Source organism: Zalophus californianus, chromosome 9, assembly GCF_009762305.2.
Source record: "Zalophus californianus isolate mZalCal1 chromosome 9, mZalCal1.pri.v2, whole genome shotgun sequence".
In the NCBI taxonomy this organism is placed as follows: domain Eukaryota; kingdom Metazoa; phylum Chordata; class Mammalia; order Carnivora; family Otariidae; genus Zalophus; species Zalophus californianus.
The window spans coordinates 13,882,155-13,903,108 of record NC_045603.1 but is presented as its reverse complement, the minus strand read 5'-3'; the positions used below and the strand labels follow the sequence as shown (position 1 = coordinate 13,903,108).

The 20,954-nt window shown below is 43.6% G+C and overlaps 1 protein-coding gene across 7 annotated transcripts in view; it reads right to left on the bottom strand.

The window, feature by feature from the left end:
• The window catches only part of LARGE1 (LARGE xylosyl- and glucuronyltransferase 1), a 541,701-nt gene that overhangs the window by 235,318 nt on the left and 285,429 nt on the right, over positions 1 to 20,954 (bottom strand). For all 7 annotated transcript variants that reach the window (XM_027592150.2, XM_027592145.2, XM_027592147.2 and 4 more), the window contains one exon: positions 612 to 783. In XM_027592150.2, coding sequence (XP_027447951.1) covers positions 612 to 783 — 172 coding nt within the window. The remainder of the gene's footprint in view (positions 1 to 611; positions 784 to 20,954) is intronic.

Sequence of the window (20,954 nt, the reverse complement as noted above, 5' to 3'; positions counted from 1 at the left end):
ACACCTACTGGGCTCACAATTCCCCACCACATAACCTCATACACCTTGAGGCAGTGACAAGAACTACAGTGATGGCTAAGAAAAAACTAACCAGACAAGAAGGAATGTCTTATAAAGTCAAACTTATATACCTCCTTAAAGTGATAAACCACAACATTAATGAAAGCAAAAGCCATAAGAACATTTTCCAACACTATAATCAATACCCATCTCCACCAACTCAAAGGCCTTTCTCAGCAATCAAAGCATCATTTGATTAAAAAAAAAACCCAAAACTGATAAATGCAGGTAAGTCAACACTCAATTACCTGCATACAAAATATATACATCTGACATTTATCTCTTACAAAGCATCCTAAATTGGGTTCTTCCTATAAACACCAACACGACCTCTTCATTTACTAAAGAAACACAAACCAATTCCAGTTTGATTAGAACATGCTTCAAATGCCAGTAGAGTTGATACTTAACTAGATTTGTAACTCCTTGTCCATTTCATCAGCATGACCTCATTAAATGCGGGCCTCACATTAAAAAAAAAAAAAATACAATCACTCTTCTTGGCATGACAACACCTTCAAAAATACCAGGAAAAATGTGGCTACAATTACCTTTGAATTTGTGGAACACGGCCCATAGCTCTGCAATGTCGGTCGCAAAGGTGATATCTGTGTCAAGGACAATGACCCTCTCCAGGTTGGCAGGAAGAGTCTTGGTCAGGACGAGCTTCATCAGACCATAAATGCCAGAGTAGTGTTTGTTGGGGATCCAGGACACTTCAGACTACACCAGGCAGGGAAGAGGAGTAGAAAAAAGGAAAAAAAAAAAAAAAGAATTATTACATTCATTTTCTTGCATAAACATTATAAACAGTGCCTGGGACATAAAAAAGCATTCAATAAAAATTTGCTGAGTAAATGAATACTTTCTTAAAGATTTGTTTATGTAATTTATAGTTTGGCATGTGAAGTTTATTGGAAGAAAATGCATCTGAATTACGGGACAGGAAAAGCAATATTTATGAAATAACTATTATTTGCAAATGCTATGCTCAGATTTTTTTAAATAAAATTTTTCTTATAGAAATTATATAGGCTCACTGGAGAAAGGAAGACTATGTTACAAAAGAATAAAAGTATAAAAATTGGATCATACTCTATTATTATTTTTTTTTTGCAAACAGTATCAAATTGTTCCAAGGTAGATCTGTTTCTTTTAATCATATTCTGTTTGTCATTAAAGATTGCTACCTTAGTGGCCTCGTTCAAGCTTATGCTCATCTATTTCTTTTTTCTTTTTTTTTTTTTTTTTTTGAGCTGTAATTGAAGCAATTAGTGTTGCTCTGTCTCCTGGTTCTCAAGCACACAAAAAGGACTTGGTCAGAAGCTACGCAACACTCTTCCCTGGGGAACAAGAGAAGACACACCCACAGATAGTAATGAGCAGCCTACGGAGAGTCAGCACTGAAATCCACAATGTAGTAGGACAACAAAGGTCCCACAAGTGGGTACATCTGTCAGCAAGTCACACATCTCGGTACCCCTTGGTACCCAAAGGCAAGGCTGAAAATAATACATAATACTAGGGTGCTGAAAGCTCTCAGAGGAACAGGTCATGTATGAAAGTAACCACGGGTACGGACTCCATCCTGGCTGCCCCAGAGAGCTGCCATCCATCCAAGCCAAAGCACACTTATTTTCAAGAAGTTGACACTGATAACGGAACCCTTCAGCGGAAAATGTGGCCGCCTTGTTGAGATTCCAAAAAACGTTCACCCCTTTTGTCCTTATAATTCCATTCTGGGGACATGGTTCTAAACAAAGTCACATTTAAAAACAGGAAAGTAGTTTTATTCCCAGAGATGTTCATCACCATGTTATAAACGAAACAATCCAAATGCCCCGAAACTGGACAGTTAATTAAAACATGCTTTTTTAAATCCGATAGCATGAGCAATCTAGAGCTATAAGCAATCTAGATTAGGATGCACACACACAAAAAAAATCTCGCACGTGACGTTAAAAGAAAAAAGGTAAGTTCTAAAATTTCTTTTGCTTAATAACCTCTACGTACAATCAAACAACACGAAAACACATCCGTCCAAATTTCATGCTGAGAAAGAAGAAACGGAAGCATGGAATCATAATACTAATAGTGGTCATTTGGGGACGATGGGTCCCTCCTCTAGATAAATAGATATGTATACACTCACATACCACACATATGTATTTTATCGTACTTTTAACTTTTTAAAATGAGCAACTACTATCATTGTAAAGAAAAACTAAGCACTGCATTCTTTTTAAACATACCAATATTGGTGATGGCGGGAAAACAGGGACACAGACACTGCCTTAGGAAAGCTATGACAAAGGACGCCCGTGGTAACTCACACGATCCAGGCCGTCCCTCAAACCCACTCCATCTTCTGTGTTCATCTTCAGTTTATTGAAGATGAAACGGTATTTATTTGAAAATACCATGTCAGCTACTCCTTATCCTCTCAATACATCAATACATGTGCAACTTTGACTGGTGGAGGGGGGGAGAAAAAACATAAACCGGTGGACAAAACTGTTCATCACATGTCAGTCTCAGGGAAGAACCTTGAACTCTGTCTGTTGTCCTCATTACCGTGTTCCTGGGCAGCATGGAGGAAGGAAAGCAGAGACAAAAGCCAAAATCTGAACCCCAGCCCCATACAAGGCATTGGTCTCTCTAAGCCCCAGTTTCTTTCCCTACAAAAAGGAGACGATGCTTCCATTGCATGGCTTGTGGAAAAATCAAAGGAGATGGAAGGACGCGAGGGTTCGGCCCACAGAAGCTCCCACCCTTCTCCTGACTCCCCTTCAGTGTGTTCGTGTTTGCTTCATACTGAAGGGGGTGCGGCACAGTGTTAAACCTTGGGTTCCGGAGTCAGGCAGAGGTGGATTCAGATTCTGGTGTCACTTAATGGCTGCGTCACCTTGGACAAGTTCACCCGGACTTTCTGAGTTTCTGTCGTCTATGAAAGGCAGTTACTTATACTATGTGTTGTATGTATCAGTCGGGGGTGGGTGGAAACAGCACACTCAAAGTGGGTGATCCGAGGAAAATGGGATAATAAAAGAACTACTGACTGAAACGGATGCATAATTTAGGGCCAGCAGCAAGGAACCGTGTTGCACCTGGGAAGACATATGAATAAACCACGAGGCAGGAGCCGTGAACTTTGGTGGAGGGCCACAGCCAACTTGTGGCAATTTCACGGGCCAGAGCAGGGAGAGGCCTCTCACTCAGCCTCTCTCCCCTCCTGCCCACCCCTCTCCCGCTGGAGCGCCCCTCCGTACAAACCCAACTGGATGCAGAGGGAATGTGATCTCAACCTGTCACCGAACTGAACGAATGATGGCAAAACCACAGCTCAAGGCCTTCTGCTGAACTGATGCACCATGCTGAGAGGTGGGCGGGTGGGCGAACGGAAGGATGGACAGGTGGGTAGATGGGCAAATGGCACAGGAAGGTGAGTGATTTGTCTACAACCCCTCAGTGGGTAAGATGCAAAGCGATAGTCAGAATCGGCCAAGGGAAGGTTTGCCTTCCTTCCCCAAGCCACATCATCCTTCCTTTCGAGCTAGCATCCTGACTCGCCATCAGCTTAGATCTGAGGGCTGGGGGCTCCTCGAGTTAAGGGCCTCCAGTGGGCTTTAAAAAACTCTTCCTCATGAAAGCTCCAGCCTTTGGAATTCGGCTCAGCTGCTCCTCTCCCCTGAGGATGTGCCTGAACTGAAGCTTGGCAATCATAGGTCCACGCGGCAGAGCTGTGCTATTTAATCAGACCTTTGATTAACTTATTCATCTATTTTGGTTACCATCAAAGCAGGAGAGCTTGGTGAAGACTGAACACCAGAGCGTTGGGTTGAGCCATCTAATTAGATTGCCCTGACTCTCATATTTATTTTTAACACACATGTGAGGGACTCAGATGCATCACCGAACAGTAGGACGACAGGAATAAATTAATCTCAACATGAGCCCAGGCCGGAATGTCGCCCCAAGTCCCCGACTTAATACATAATCAATTAAGTCAGAGTGTTCAATTAGAGGTAAAGGAAGCATTCGGATGAGTTTGTATTCAGAGAGAAAACCCCAGAAAGAAAACCGAGGAAACTATGGGGGTAAAGAACGTATGGTAAGAAGCAGATACATTTATTATAAATGGCCCTCTCTCTTAGAAGTACAATATAATGTGTCCCCCACCTCTGCCTTAGTCTAATCCTGCTCTTCTTTCGAGCCTCAGCTTAGAAGACACCCCCCGCCCCCCGTCACCACCTCCCTGGGGCCCCAGGCTGGGCAGGGGCTCCCTGAGCAAGCTGCCTCCCTTCCTCTAGCACAGCACGCTCTCACGCTGTGTCTAATTTTCCATGTCTCTCGCCAGCTCTGGGCTGGAACTCCCTGAAGCAGTGACGATGTCATTTTTGCTGTAGTAACAACATAGTCATTACTCAAAACATGTTTGATGAACGCGTATGACTGCAGAGCTGACCAGGCCTGGGTTTAAATCCTACCTTTGACGTTTTCTGCAACCAGCAGCAGAAACATCCCTAACTGCTGTAGCCCAGGGTTGGTCTGGTGCCACGGGAGAGGCGTGCCTTGTCGAGCCCCAACGCCTGCGCTTTAGCACCAGTTCCATCATTTTGCCTCTATGAGGCTTTGTTTTCTCATCTGCAAAATGGGGGCTTGGAACACTCACTTTGCAATACTACTGGGAGAATGGCAAAGCATCCAGCCTGATGCTGGGCGCCCAGCTGGCCTCTGCAAAGACCACTTGACTTCTCTCAGTGAAGGTCTGTCAGCACTATGCAGGCTCAGATGATTCGGGATGTTGAGTTTGATAAGAGCGGGAAATGATGCTACCTTTGATAGTAAAGGGGAAGATGGTTTTGTCGGAGGAAAAGAAGTCGCTCATCACCTCTCCCTATACTCCTAGATTATTTTTTTAAGATTTTTATTTTATTTATTTATTTGAGAGACAGAGAGACAGAGACAGAGGAGGGGCAGATGGAGAGGGACAAGCAGACTGAGTGTGGGGTCTGAGTGGGGACTCGATCCCATGACTCCAAGACCTTGACCTGAGCCAAAATCAAGAGTCGGATGCTCAACCAACTGAGCCACCCAGGTGTCATAGAATTTTTTTTTTTTAACGATTATTTACTTATTTTAGAGAAAGAAAGGGAGGAAGGGAGGGAGGGAGAGGGAGAGAGACTCTTAAGCAGACTCCCCGCTGACACGAAGCTTGACATGGGGCTCAATCTCATGGCTCTGAGGTCATGACCTGAGCTGAAACCAGGAGTCAGGGCTTAACCAACTGCACCACCCAGGTGTTCCTCCTACATAGATTAACAAAATCACAAACTGAGATCTTGGAAACTCAAAGCCTCCTCTGGTAGATCTCCACGTTGGACTGTATACCTTTGGTTTTGGGAAGAAAAACCTACTAACACAAAGGAGCGTAAGCAATCCCAGGTTTTAAGGGTTTCTTTGCAGAGTAGGAAGCAGGGGATGTTCCCAAGGGAAAAGTCATCTTCCCCATACTGCCAGTTCCTTGGCAGACAGACCCCAAGGGGAGTTTCTATGAAGTGCTGCAGGAGATTTTAGGGTTCATCTGATGCTGGGTGGTCCACAGAGAAGTTACTCAGAATACCTGGCCAGGGTAGTAACATGAGCATGGAAGGGTGTGAAGGAAGGTGATGTCTCAACATGATGCCAGGTTTCCCACCTCTAATAGACAAGGCAAAGACAGGAAGAAGGGCTGGTTTTATCAAGGAATGGTGTGCCTTTCTTCTTGAAGATGTTGACTTTCAAGAGGCACCGGGATGCCCCAGTAATGAGAACAATAGAAAATATCGTCTAGCATTTCCTGAGTGCCTCCTGGGTGCCAGGCATTTCGTTAAGAGCATTCTGCTGACTACTTCAGTGACCACCCCCGCCCCCGCCAGGCCCCGAGTCTACAGGTCAGGTGCTACTACCCCACTGCGTGAAGTTTAGGGAATGAGGACCCAAGCCCTTCCTTATCCCATCTCTCAGTCCCCAGCCTGAACCATGGGGGAAATGACGAGATGTGTCTCTCTCTCCCACGTTCCCACTGCCCCTGGTCCCAGGCATGCTCCCCACCCCCCTTGGCTCCTGAGGGAGCCCGTCATAACTGAGCCCGTCTCCATCCAAACCTTCTTTCACCAGGAAGCAGCTTTTCATGGCAATTAGGTACAAAGGCCTCGGAGTTGGGTATTCCTGGCTTCCGAATCTCTCTGGGCCTGAATTTTCTCATCTGTATAATAGGAATATTAGTAGCATATCCTGCTCTCTTCCTAGGGAGTTATTTTATTTATAGTCTGTAAGCTTTCCTTCATCATCCTGGAAATATTTATTGCTCAAAATAGATTTCTCACCCATATCAACATTTTCCTGTGGATTACAAATCACCTTGACACATTTTTAAAAATTAAAAAAGAAGTTGTCCTTGCTACAGAATGTTCGAAAAGTCATTTGCCTTTTATGTTGTTTCTGAGTGGTCGTCTTGGCAACCAACTTGTATGTTCAACATGTAATTGTTAAGAAAGGAGGGTGAGGAGCTCGGATGAGGCGGGGACTCTGGGAGACGACCTGGAGGAGGGCCGTGGAACAGGCTTGAGCTCAGGAGTCTGACTGGCCAGATTCCAAATCCAGCTCCACCAACAGACTGGCATGCTCATTTCTCAAAGCCTCCACCTCGTCACCCATAGCGTACAGAAAATGACACATATCACTCAAGGTTTGGGAACATATCCAGTGAGGCAGGAGAAGTACGGGGGCCCCGCATAGTGCCTGCCTCATGGTAAGGGCTCAATTTTTAAAATGCAAGCTTTTAAGCCAATTCACAGTGTGCACTCTGGAGTCTGCCTGCCTGGGTTTGAATCCTGGCTCTGCCACTCACTAGGCTGGGTCACTTCGGGCAAGTCCTGAAACCTCCACATACCTCACTTTTCTCCTCTGTAAAATGGGCATCTTTACAGTGCATACTCCAGAGGATTGTGAGAATTATGGTGCTATGTACTGGCTATTGTTGTTCATTGTTAATATTACAAAGATATTTAAAGCAACAGAAAAGATGAGATTAACATCTACAAGATAGAGTCACATGCATTTGTATTTACCCTTGTGAGAAAAAAAAAAATCCACTTTAGCTCAGTTGGGATTGTTTAAATAAGCATTTCTAGAACACTTAATGTGGGCCAGGTACCAAGGAGAGGCTAGGGACCAGAGTCTATGATGAATAAAACATAGCTAATGCTCCTGAGGAGTCTATGGTCTGCTGGATATTCATTATCCATTCCTGCATAACAAGCTACCTCAAAACATAGCAGCTTAAAACAGTAATATGTATTATCTCACAGTTTTGGTGTCAGGGATTTGGGAGCACATAAGCTGGGTGGGTCTAGCTCAGGACTTCTCATGAGGTTGTAGTCAAGATGTCAGTTGAAGGGTGCCTGGGTGGCTCAGTTGGTTGAGCGACTGCCTTCGGCTCGGGTCATGATCCTGGGGTCCCGGGATCGAGTCCCGCATCGGGCTCCCTGCTCAGCGGGGGGTCTGCTTCTCCCTCTGACCCTCTTCCCTCTCGTGCTCTCTATCTCTCATTCTCTCTCTCTCAAATAAATAAATAAAATCTTTAAAAAAAAAAAGATGTCAGTTGAAGCTGCAGACATCTGGATGCTTGGGATCTCCTTCTAAAATGGCTCCCTCATACACACATGGCAGTTGATGCTGTCTCTCCAGAGGAAGCCTTAGCTCCTTGCCACACGGACCAGCTGGTAGGGCAGCTTGAATGTCTTTACAACATGGAAGCTGGCTTCTCCCAGAGGGAGTGATCAAGAGAGAGCAAGAGAGAAACTAGGGTGTCTTTTACGGCTTGGCCTCAGAAATGACATGGCGTCATTTCTGTAAAGTCTTCTTGGTTCTACAGGTCAGCCCTATGCAACATGGTTAGGGACCGGATGAGAGTATGGATACTAGTAGACAGGGATTATCGGGGGACATCTTCAAAACCAGTTACCACATCTGTAATTCTAGAATGGTATAAACTGGATTACGATGAATTCCAAGTGTATGTATAGCCGCAGTAATACAATTAAAGGAGAGAGTCAGGAGGGAAGGGAGAGTAACCAGTTAGAGATGTTTGGAGGAGATGAGCCTTAAATTTGCTCTTAAAAAATGAGTTGAAAATTGAGTTTCTCAGACACTGAGAGGAAAGCAGGAGAGATGTTATCATCAGTGAAGGCACAGAGATACAAACAATTGTGTGTGGGTTTTCAATAGTTTGATACACCTAGGTAAAGCCTGGAGTTAGAAATGATGGAGTAAGACATGGAGAGGCAGGAAAGGGTCAAATGTTGGATAATACTACATGCCATGCCAAAGAGCACTGGACGATGTCCCAAAGATGGTGGGGAGGAAACAAGAAGGATTTCACTAGCTAAGAGACATGACCTCAATTGCTTGTAATATACTCTAGCAACCTGTAGAGGGGAAAGATCAACAGAAGACAGCTCAGAAGCATCAGAAGCTTGGAGGATGCCTAGAGAAAATGCAGATTCTCAGGCACCTGAGTGGCTCAGTTGGTTAAGCACTCGACCCTTGATTTCAGCTCAGATCACGATCTCTGGTTCATGAGATCGAGCACTGTGTCAGGCTCCCCTATTCAGCTTGAGATTCTCTCCCTCTTCCTCTGTCCCTCACCCCACTCACATTCTCTAAATTAATTAATTAATTAATAACGGGGGAGAAAATGCAGATTCCCAGGATCACACCCAGAGGTTAGGATTCCATCAGGCCTGGGGCGGGGCACAGAAATCTGTATTCTTTTGTTTGTTTGTTTGGCAATCCAAGAAATAGACTCTTAACTATGGAGAACAAACTGCTGGTTACCAGAGGGCAGGTGGGGGAGGGGGATGGGTGAAACAGGTGATGGGGATTAAGGAGGGCACCTGCTGTGATGAGCACCAGGTGATGCATGGAAGTGCTGAATCACTATAGTGTACACCTGAAATTAATATCACACTGTATGTTAACTAACTGGAATTTAAATAAAAACATTTCAAAAATTTAAAAAAATCTGTATTCTCAGCCACAGCCCCATGTGGTCCTAAAACAACTGCCCCCAGACTACACCCTAGGACACACTCAGGAGACACAGTGAGCCCTGTATCTCTCAAGGTCTTATTGGTTGACTCATTTACACTGGATCACCAACCAGCTCACTACTGTTCAGAAACAAGACACGAGAGAGCCCAAAACAAGTGTACCACCTGAACTTGACACAGCTGGATGTACAGGGAGAGAAGACCTTTCTCAAAGATTAATATGAGAAAGAGCTGATGGAAGATCAGGAATTCTTTAGATAACCCTATACCTCATAGGCAGTTTAGTCTGTGAAGCCAAGAAGGTTTCCAGACTGTCCTTTTTTAAACCTAGAAATCTCATTTCCATAAAAGCCACACTAGGTCAGCGAGACTGAAATTCTAAGGAACCGTATCAACAGGAGAGCTGAGTTACATATTTCACATCTACCCACAATGGAAGCTTGGAAGGGAACCTTCTAAGAGCCCCCAGGCTGGTCTTTTCAGGTGAAAGCGTTCGACACCAAGCATCAATGAACATTATTCGGAGCTTACAACTCCAGCCTAAAATAAGGTAGCTGGCTTCCACCTGAAATACTCATTAGTCACAAATCTACTGAGAAACCATCTTCCATAAACATAATTAATTCTGGAGTGATGACAAAGGTAGGATGAAGCAGGAGGAATGTGAGCATGGATCTATAAACACATTCCTCCTCAGATCGGTGGCAACAAAACCCCTACCTCTCACACCTGACAAGAGGCGTTCTGTATTTAGCTCCGTGAAGCTTGTGGGGATTGGTCGCCGGAGCATTTACGGATTGCCTGAACATCCCTCGGTACTTTGCATTATGAAATGAAGCATTTCAAAGCACTGGGAGTTCTGATTTGTGAACTGGACTGTTACAGTGGTTTAATTTCCAGAAATATAGCTGCCTTCTTAACTAATAGATTTTTCAATGCACTGAGGAGAAAATTGCATTAGCTCCTGCGTAGCCTGGACTTAATATTTTTAGAAGCTGCAATTCTTCTTATTACAGGGCACAGTATGTATTTATGGATGTATACTTAGCACAGTTTCTGACACACAGAAGGCACTCAATGAATAGTTTTGCAAAAGTAAAACAACACAAGTACACAAGCGATGCTTACTGAGAACTGTTCCTAGGGATGGGGAGATGGTGGTGAACCTGCTGCGTTCATTGATCATTCATTCATCCTTTCAAACACCAGAAGGCTGCTTAAAGAGACAAAGCCAATTATTTCAAAAAGCATTGTTACAGCATTCAGGATGGCGGTTTATGTAAACAGGGGCTGGAAGTGGTAGGGGGATGGGATAAGGAAAGAATGGTTCTGCCGATACCACCCTAGTTGTAAGTGAGATGGTGTGGTGTTATCAGTGTTGGTCATAACCTGTTTATCTGCAGACTTCAAATGTGTTTCTGTGCCTGTGTATACAGAAAGTCGTCACGGGTGGTCTAAGAGCAAGAATGTGACCTTGAGAGAACACAGGATTTGGGAGTTACAGAGACCAGGCCTAACCAGCTAAAACCCACCGCCCCACCCCACCCCACCCCCACTCTCTCTCACTCTCAACTCCGGCCGAAAAGTGCTAAAAATGGAGATAATCATTTTGCTAGTAAGTGCAAGGGAAAAAAAATCCTCTTATTTGTTTCCCTGTTACTATATTTCAGCATGCATTCTTAACAAGGCAAAATTGCTTCTTGTGAGGCAAAAAAAAAAAAAAAATCTTGGATTTTACCATGATTTGTTATTAAAATCTCACAGGGGCGAGGGGGGTGCAATTAGGAAAAAAATGTACCTAAATAGGCTCTTGGGGAGCAGGTGATAATAAATACTTTTAATGGTTGAGAAACTTTGCTCTACAGAAACTTTGCTCTACTTATATGACACCATGCTAGGCACAAGCCTGAGAAGTGTACAAAAACACACAAATAAACCAAATACCTGAATCCAGGTATTAGCATCTGCTGTGTCTAGTGGTTTTTCCTGAATTTACTCAGAAGGCAGTTTAATCACAGAACATTACAGGGGTGCCTAGGTGGCTCAGTCGGTTGGGCATCTGCCTTAGGCTTAGGTCATGATCCCAGGGTCCTGGGATCCAGCCCCATGTGGGGCTCCCTGCTCAGCGGGGAGTCTGCCCCGCCCCCCTGCTCATGCATGCACTCTCTCTCCCTCTCCTCCCCCCCTCAAATAAATAAATACAATCTTAAAAAAAAATTACAGCTATCTGTTCTCAACTTCATCCAGAGACTTTAGGGGAATACTTGCCCATGCTCCCCTCCCCCCATTCCTTCTCTCCCACTCCTTCCTTTGCCAAGAACCTTCCAAAAGGCAGCCTGAGAGGCTACAATTAATGAGGCACCATGCTGTTCTGCGTTAATAAGGTGCTTTTCATTTTCAGAGGGCTTTGTAATCCTTTGGAGGTGAAGCTCTTGCCTGTGACACTCTCTGGTCCCAGCTTCAGTGACCCCACAGGTCAATTTAACTCTAAATGCATGGGAGGGTAACCCCAAGCAGGTAAAGAGGGTTAAAAAGGAGGGTGAACCAGAGGTGCCACTTAATTAATTTCTGGTTGGTTTAAAAATTGTTTTCTCTCACAAAACATGGAAGGTGAAACTCTCCTGGTAAAGTGGAGATGCAAAGGAAAAGATCCATTGTCAATGGCGGTGAGAATGTCTCCTGGCTAACGCCCGAAATCACCCTCGTTCACTGGTCATCCCTGAAAAGATGGTGCCTTTACTCAGCATTTGTAATACATCTAACAAACTTTAGCCAGGAGTCTTGTTGTAATTTAAAATATTTTCACCTTGACCATGAAGCCTTAGACTGTGGTTATATTGACATTCCCTCTCATAACAGGCCCTTACTACTTATACGAAGGGTTGTCAAGGAAAACAGGTGTTGAGGATAGCTGTCTAACTTGTCTAGATTTCGGATTTATCATACAGGAGAATGCAGAAGGGAAATGAATGTGATCCTTAGAAAGTACTCCAGAAGATGGTACGTTGCACAAGATGATTCCATTAAGCCTGTACTTTCCACTTGGGGATTTGGTTACTGATCAAAGGAATTCCTAATGCTCTAAATCCCCCTTCAAAAAAAAAAAAAAAACCACCTAATTCTGAAAGTGACTCCTTTATCTAAACATTCATTGAGTGTGCCAAACTCTCTACTAGACGCTAAGGAAAGAGCAGTGAATGTGGAATGTTCCTATTTCTTAGGAGATCATAGATAAAAAGGGAAAGAGTGTTATTATATTTATGATAATAACATGGCATTTCTTGAATGTTCACTATGTAACACACACTATAAGCAATTTATAAATATCTTTTAACTCACACAATAACCCTAAAAGGTAGACATCGAGGAAATCACCCAGTCTTTAAAGAATTACAGGAGCTGGAATGAAAACTCAGATTTGACTCATTCTGAAAATCTTAAATCATTCTGGAAACTGACTCAAATAAGATATTCAAATGATCATCAGGCAGTGAAAGCTATAAATGAAGTCTCACCAGAATTCCTGGGGATGGAGCAACTGAATGCATCTGGAAATAGTTAGTACAACCAGAAAAGGCAAAGGTGACTAAGACATGGAGCTTAAACTTTTAGCACAAAAGAACATTCCAACACAGTCACAGTCAATGCAAAAGAGGCGCATACCTTCCCAGCACAAATGTCTCCCCAACATCTACAAGACTGCAAGTGACCAGTAAGATGCTACAAAGAAAACTGTTAACACCAAAACAGAGCAGAAAGGGAAGACTGGAAAGTAGATCCAAAGAGGGTTACAACGAATTTTTTTTTTTTTTTAAGATTTTACGTATTTATTTGAGAAAGAGAGAGAGAGCAGAGCAAGTGAGAGAGAAAGAGCGAGCGCATGAGCGGGGGTGGAAGGGCAGAGGGAGGAGAAGCAGGTCCCATGCTGAGCAGGGAGCTCAACTGGGGCTCCATCCCAGGACACTGGGATCATGATCTGAGACTAAGGCAGACACTTAACCAACCGAGCCACCCAGGTGCCCCAGGAGTGTTACGATGAATTCTTGATTTCTGTTCCTTAGCACCTAAAGGGAATACCAGAGAAAAATCTCAGCCTCTGATGCTCAGCCTTTATCAGAACCATGCTATCAAGGGCCCAGAGCAAAGGTCAACTTCTCTAGGACACCGATGAAGACCAGCTGGAGGCCAGGTCCAGCACCGGCTGCACAGGAGAATCACCCGATCCCACTACTGCACCTGCCCCAGAAAAGCTGGTGGGGTGGGGCCTGGCACTGCTGCTGGTTGTAGTGGGGTGGGGCCTGGCACTGCTGCTTGATCAAGAGCCCAAGTGATGCTTATGTGCAATCGAGGGCAGGACCGGGCCACGTCTTTTTGGGTGCTGTTTTGTGTTAGTAAAGCCTATCAAATGATTCTTAGGTGCAACCAAGCCTGAGGTACACGACAGTGGGGGAAATGAACCAACCAATCAATTCTAACTCCTAGCTGAGAAATCCAGACCCAAATGAACGATGGCATAAGTTCTGTTAACTGGTTCTGTTTTGCGGTTTGCACAGACACGGCCAAGTTCCTATACAGAGTATTTTTGTCATTGTCTCTTTTAATTCCCTGGTGTGGGAACATTTAAGCACTTTCGATCTGGAAGCAACATGGCATAAAGAAATGAGCACTGTACTCAGAGTCTGAACACACACGCTGGGCGGCAGGTCAGTTCCCTTCCCTCTCAGATCCTGCACCTGAAAAACAGACAACGCTGCTCACTTGTTCTGGGAAACTACAAGCCAGAGGATGTATATGGAAGCGCCAAGCTGCGTGCCTGACAGAATCCGCATTCACAGCTGCTAGTTAGTTCTGAATCTAGAACTACTGTATGACCTGACAAGTAGAATAAAGGCCTGAGCACAGTGAGCAAGCTTGAAACGCTGGTGCCTTACCATGTCTGCCACCACTGGTGATTTCCTCTCGCTCCTCGATAATGGCTGGTTTTGGAGGGTAGGCCTTATGTATTATGTATATGTAATGTAAAGGCAACAAGCACAGTCTGGGACACAATGTACGTTAGGTAATAACACCATATTAATAATAATAGGGGATGAGAAAGGGGAGTTTCAGCAGCGCTATTATGCCTGTGAATAAGACGTTGATCACCGCTTGCTATTTTCTCTTCAAACACATTATTTAGCCAGTAGTGAGCAGATTTAAAACCCACTGGGGTTCTTGAATTGAGCCTGGCTGAGTGGTTAAATCCAATGAAAATATCCTAGTTAGAGGAGGTTTTTAGCCAAGGGAGTTGAATATATAAAAGGGTATTTAACAGGTCAGTTTGTGAAGATGTCCATCTTTCAAAACAGATGATGGGAATGATGAGGATAATGCATGCACAGCATCTTCGAGTTCACAATGCACTTTTAGATGATTTCATTTGATTCTGAAAATAACTCTGTGAATTAGGCAAGAATTTGTATCCCCACTTTACATACAGGAAACTGAGACTTTAAAACACCATTGTCCAAAGTTACACAGCCAGTAGACGGTAGGGTTGGAACTTACCTCTTGACCTTCAGGAAAAGTGCTTCTGTGAGGCCCCCATGTCCTGCTTTGACCTTATCATGGTAAGCAGATGCAACTGATAGACCAAAGTATTGTCATAGTTGCTCAGCAAGAAAATGCACAGTTTGACACCTCTGGGCACCTTTTTTCCCAAAATCAAATTGGTGATATGGTGCACACACCAAGGGATGAAAACTTGAAAAATTCCAAGTTCTCTTTGTGTAGAAATAATTCTGGCTTGCTTCCCACGTTTCAATTAGAGAAGAAAGAGAATCTGGCCTTTTAGTGTCCCAAATGAGGTAAGAAAGTGAGGAATGGACATCACCATGGGGTCCACAGGTAATGTGTCCAGAACAGGCAACATCTGGGTGTTGCTTATGTGACACATGACTGAGAATAAAAAGACATAAATCCACTTGGTTGATCTCTGAGCTAGTGGCTTGAATTTTCTACCCCATCACCTTCAAAGAGCTTCAAAGTCAGGGAGTGTCTCAGCGGACTCACCCCTGATTTTGTCTGATTTGGGTTTACTGGTTCTCAACTAGGGCCGATTTTGGCCCCTATGGGGTCATGTGTGGTTGTCACATCCCGAGGGGAACACAGCTACTGGCATCTAGTGGGTAGAGTCCAGGAATGTTGCCCAACATCCTCAGATAGGACAGCTCCCACAACAGTGGATTATCTGCCCCAAAACATCAATGGTGCTATGGTTGAGGCACCTTTTTCAAAAATACTAGTGAAAACTTGAGGTGCCTGGGTGGTGCAGTCGGTTAAGCCTTGGTTAACTCTTGGTTTCTGTGCAGGTCATGATCTCAGTCAGGGTTGTGAGATCGAGCTGTGTGTTGGACTTGCGTTCAGTGGGGAGTCTGAGGGTTTTTCGCCCTCTCTCTCTGCCCCTAAATAAATCTTTAAAAAAATACTAGTGAAAACTTGAAAAATGTGTACAGATGAACAGGCGAAATCTTGATTTGATCCTAGTACCAAAGTACAAGTTTGCCTCAGTTTTGACCTATTGGAAAATACTGCATTTTCCAGAGTTAGCGAACTACCTCGGAGGAGGAGGAAGGCAAGGGTTTGAAGTCCTCAGCATGGTGAGCTAAGGGAAGAAAAGTGGCAACCCCGCGACATAAGACAGACTTGCCTCCACAAATAAGACAGAAAACTAAATGAGGCTTATAAAGAAAAGAATACAAGGTTTAGACAAACAAGACTGCACAGTGGCTGATTTAAGGAGGGCTCTCTTGGGTCGCAGCAATGAGCTTGATGGGACCGAGGCTGTCCCTCTCCCAGCAAGAGGGATTTCATGTTTCTACTAGGCCCAGGCACCCCCTCCACCCAGAGCATAAGCCTCATCCTAAACGCAACTTCACATAGAACCAAGAACTCCAAGCTCCAGGTGCTGGGCACCTGTTATTACTTAGCATCCTCCTAAATGCTTCTCCCTAAGCTCAGGCTCTCTTGTACCAGAGCCCTAAATGTTAGCTTCACTCCCATGCTTTCCCAATATAAAGCAGGGCAGGTTCCTTCTGCTGGGTCACAGCCCCAGATTCACCTAGCTGTGTCCCAACCGGACTCACCTAAAGAATGAGGCACTTGTGCACCTGATGATCCTGCACTACACAATTATTTAGAGGGGAAAAAAAAAAAAAAAATCACAGGATCAGCACTTCTCCAACTTGGTCAGCTCCCAGTCACACACATTATACTCCCTACCTACCGTCTCTAAGTGGTACCTGGATGACAGAACTCCTACTCTTCCCACTAAAGCATGCTCCTGTGCAGTTTCCCCACAATACAGACGAGACTACCATGTACCCACCAGCTTGTTCCAGAATTCTAGGCGGTGAACTTGATTCCTCTCTCCCTCCACTGACACATTCAACAGGTCCAAAGCTCTGTCACTTCGGCTGTAAAAAATTAATCTGCCTTTAAGGGTAGTCACCTGAAAAGGAAGAAGGCTGTCTGAGGAGGAGACTTTTAACTAAAACACATCTATTCCTTCTCTTTGAGAATGGTCATAGCAGCAAGTCTGGAGTAGATGAACCAATTCTATTCTTTATTTTTCACTCCTCCACCGTGACATCCGGCCCCCAGGACCCATACTGTTACCAGGTCACCGGTCCTGAGAACCTTAAGATCAGAATCTTGGACTTACTCATTTTAGTGATGCCCCACAGCACAAAGAGTTGGCATTCTGTTGCAAGTTATCTAATAAATAAGGGAAACAGAACCTCAGGAGGGAACTTGACAATGCTCATCCCATCCAGCTCCCCTTTTGCCCTCAAACCCACTGAACAGATCAGGGACATTGATTTTTAAATGGATTCTGCACACTGCAAAGTCAAAGTTCAATTTTCCAAATATAAGGCCAGTTAGGTGATCTGCTACTAAGCATGCTTCTCTCTGCCTTGTGTACCCTGTGGGCAATTCACATGTACACACGTATCTCCTCCATCTGAACATCCCTTGTGGCAGATGCACTATTTTACCTCAGAAACTCCCCTAGTGCCTTCGAAGATATTTTGCATATAGCAGACATTCAATTTGTTTGCTTTTAACTCAAATGTGGACATACTGGCATATGGATACTGAAGACTAGAAGGTAAAAGTAATCTAATTTTTTTCCCATAGGCATTATGAGGAGTCCTGGAGGATAGTCTTTGTGAACCGGTTTATTAGTTTCTTCTACCATCAAAAGGTCTGGCCTTCCTAAGTGGAAAAACAGAAGGCCAGCCAGATAAAAGAAATACATTTCCTTCTTTTCTGACAGAAAAAGTACAATGATGAGGGTATTAAGTTTTATAGCTAAGCTCAGCAGATAATAAGCCAAGGGTTCCTGCTTGCGGGAAGGTATTCGCTTCTTTGAGTGGTGAAAGCCTGTCATTAACTCACAGAGCCAGATAAAAAGCTCTTAGGCCTTCTCTCCTCCTCTTCCTCAAACCCTCCTTCTTCCAGATAATGAAGTACCAGCATGCGCATGCCCCCTCCCTTTCCCCCTTCACTTCTGGAAATCACACTCGCTTCCAGGTCCAGCTCCAAATCCCACGTCTCCCAGGAAGCTGGCCCTGACTATCCAGCTGGTAACTGACTGGTACCGCACCACTCCCGATTTCATTCACTGACACTAAATTCCTGCACAAGACATTAGCTTTTCTACATCTGGACTCTGCTGGAATCCTGCGCATTCAGCAAATCCTTATCTACTGATGGACTTGTACTAAGGTAGAGATCTGAGTCACTTCCTCTTAATTGAGAAGTCAGCCACCTATTAATTAGAGTTAACATCAGGTTTCCCAAGCCAGCCATTTTCGCTGGGCCACTGAGAACAGGGAAACCACGGGCAGTCCATCTACCTTGATCTTGGAGGGGCTGGGAACTTACCCAGGGACAGACTAAGTACCTTGGGAAATCCCAACAAAGTTACCCAAACCAAATTCTGAACGAGTTAACTCAGAAGTCACAGACTAAAAAGAGCAAGTAAGGAAAGAACAACACACATATATGTATGTATATATATATAGATACATTATATATATATACACACATATATATACATATACATATATATATATATATATATATATATATATATATATATTCTCTGCTTCCTAAATATGCATTTTCTTCCCACAACAAACCTACAAAAGGAAGTGTGAGAGACTCTACTGGTTGCCTACTCAGAGCAGCTCTTCTAGTTCTCTGTCGTAAAGGCTGCAAACAGGCAGACATGCAGAAACCCTCACTTTCCCAGGCTCCCCTGTAGACAGGATGTGGACACATGGCCATCCTGACCAATGCACCGGAGGGGAAGTCCGCTGGGAGATTCTGGGAGGAAGACTTCCTCCCCGAGAGAAGAATAAGGCTTTTGTTCCCAATATCCTGAGAGGAGAAGACTGCTGGGTTTGCTATGACCACTGGACCATGAGGAGCCCAAGAGAATCCCCAGGAAAACCACCATCTCTCATGGAACTGCCAATCACTTGCAAGAAAAATGAATAGGTTAAGCCATATTTACTGGGATAGTTCTTCCTTTCTTTTTCTTTTTTTTAAATTGTACCAAAAGCAATCTAATTGATATTAGATCATCATGGGAAAGACCAGGAACCACAACAGTTCTGTACCTTGTCTTTGGGAACTGTCATCATACAAAACTGTATGAGTCTAGAATAGATGAACCAGGTCTATTCTGACTGCACAAGTAATGCAAGTAAGAGTCACTGGGGCTGCACAAAAGAGCATGAAGCAAGTCCTTAGTGACCTGCTTCTCCATTGTACTGTTCCCACAAGGACATCTCAAACATGATCCAAGCAAAAAGGGTGGATTTATGAATACACATAGCCCCAAGAAGTTCCTGGGTGTTCTTCCAACCACACTCTCCCCTGCAAGACCCTCTTTACAGAAATGGCAGCACGCGACTGCCACCATTCACAGGCAGAGGAGCCGAACCCCACAGTGTGCGTGCGCTCTCCTACCCCTCAGCACGCCAAGCTGCCCACCACACAGGGAGAACACGGTTTCTCTTCCGGTTACCTGCGTGACGTCATTGTGTTCTCTTTGTGTTTCTCCTCCTCTTCCTCCCTTCTTTCAGAAGGAAAAATATGCTTTTAAAACTGTGCTAACTATATAAATTTCGTATAATACAGCAACAACAAAAAGAACTGGAGTCCCTTATACCCAGAGAAAAGCTATTAAATGGTGCCCTATGTGTTTCCTTTTTTCAATAATTATGTAACTATTTGGATGACTTTAAATTTGGGGAGGGGGAGTAGTTTCTATCTTTTTTTAAACTTAATATTACATCACAAGTATTTTCCCTGTTCATTGATTCAAGCAACATTCAACTTTGTTATTAAACCACTAAAAATCTCATAAAAAAACAGACTTTGAAAAGCTTCAAATATCCCATTGTGAAAATGTACCACAATCTCTCTACCCTTTGCCACTCTTGGGATTTAAGTTGGGTCTAATTTTTGCTACTGTAAACAAACAAGACCATCATGAAATCCTTTGACTCCACCTCTTTTTCCTCGGGGCAGAGAATGTCTGCATCCTGCAGCTTGCATTTTTTTTTTAAAGAGTCTTGAGAAGTGCTGCCACACCATTAAAAAGAAAAGGATTCTGATGTTCATTTATACCACTTTCACAAGAGTTGGTCCCAGCGTTTTACAGAGTGTTATGTTCTAGGAATCAAAACCCAGACTGACTACCAGGCTGCCAATATTGCATAATACATTTTTTTTTTTAAAGCCTTTGCCATTTAGATATAAAAATCTTATTTTCCTATTTCTTTGAATACATAACAATGCTGTTATATTACTACATATACTTTTTTATCATCTGCTTTTCCAATTTCGTGAATTCCTTTATTCTGATCCTTTACCCATTTTTCCATTGGTCTACTTTTCCTATTGATTTGTGAGCTCTTTGTGTCCTCCTCACATCTATTCCAAGTATCATTTTCCCCATTTATCGCCTGCCATTTAATTTTGTTTCAGTTGCTGATTGACATTCAGAATTTTCCCTTTTCCAATTAATTTCAATTAATCAAATCACTAGAGTTTTGCTTTGACTATTTTTTTTCCATTTCTCTTTGACATATACAAATTTTCCTTGCCCTTGGATGAAAATTCTCATATTTTTTTCCTAGTCTGTATGTTTCTCCTTTTAAACTTAAGTCTTTAACTACCCACAATTTATTTTTGTATCTGGCGATATCCTATATGGTCTTTTCCCAAATGCTCAGTCTTCACAATAATGCCTTTTGCTGCATAATCCATTCTTTCTCCGGGGGTTGGAAATTCTTCCTTGAGCAAAGGTTGATAATTACCCAGAACATAAGATATCACTCTTTCCTTTCATAGTCACAGCTGATAGAAGTAACTGCTCCAGGGACTCTTCCCTGCTGAGTGGAGGAAAAGCCTCAGCATTCTTATTAAGACTCTTTCATTCCAACATTTACTTAGAGTCAATTATGTGCAAGCACTATGCTAACAGTGGGGGACAGATAGGGTGGTTAAGAACAGAGGGGGTCCATGCACGTGGACTTCACATTGTAGTGGATGAGTCGGGCTTATGAGCAATACTTAGGCATTAAAGGTACTGAAGAAATAAATATATAAGAGAAGTGTTTAACAAATAACTACACAACGATGAGTGTATGAAAAAGGAAACACAGTAGCATGACAACCCAGAGCAGGGGAACCCAAACATTAACAGAATGCTGGGCCAAGAACAATTTCCTTGAGATTTAG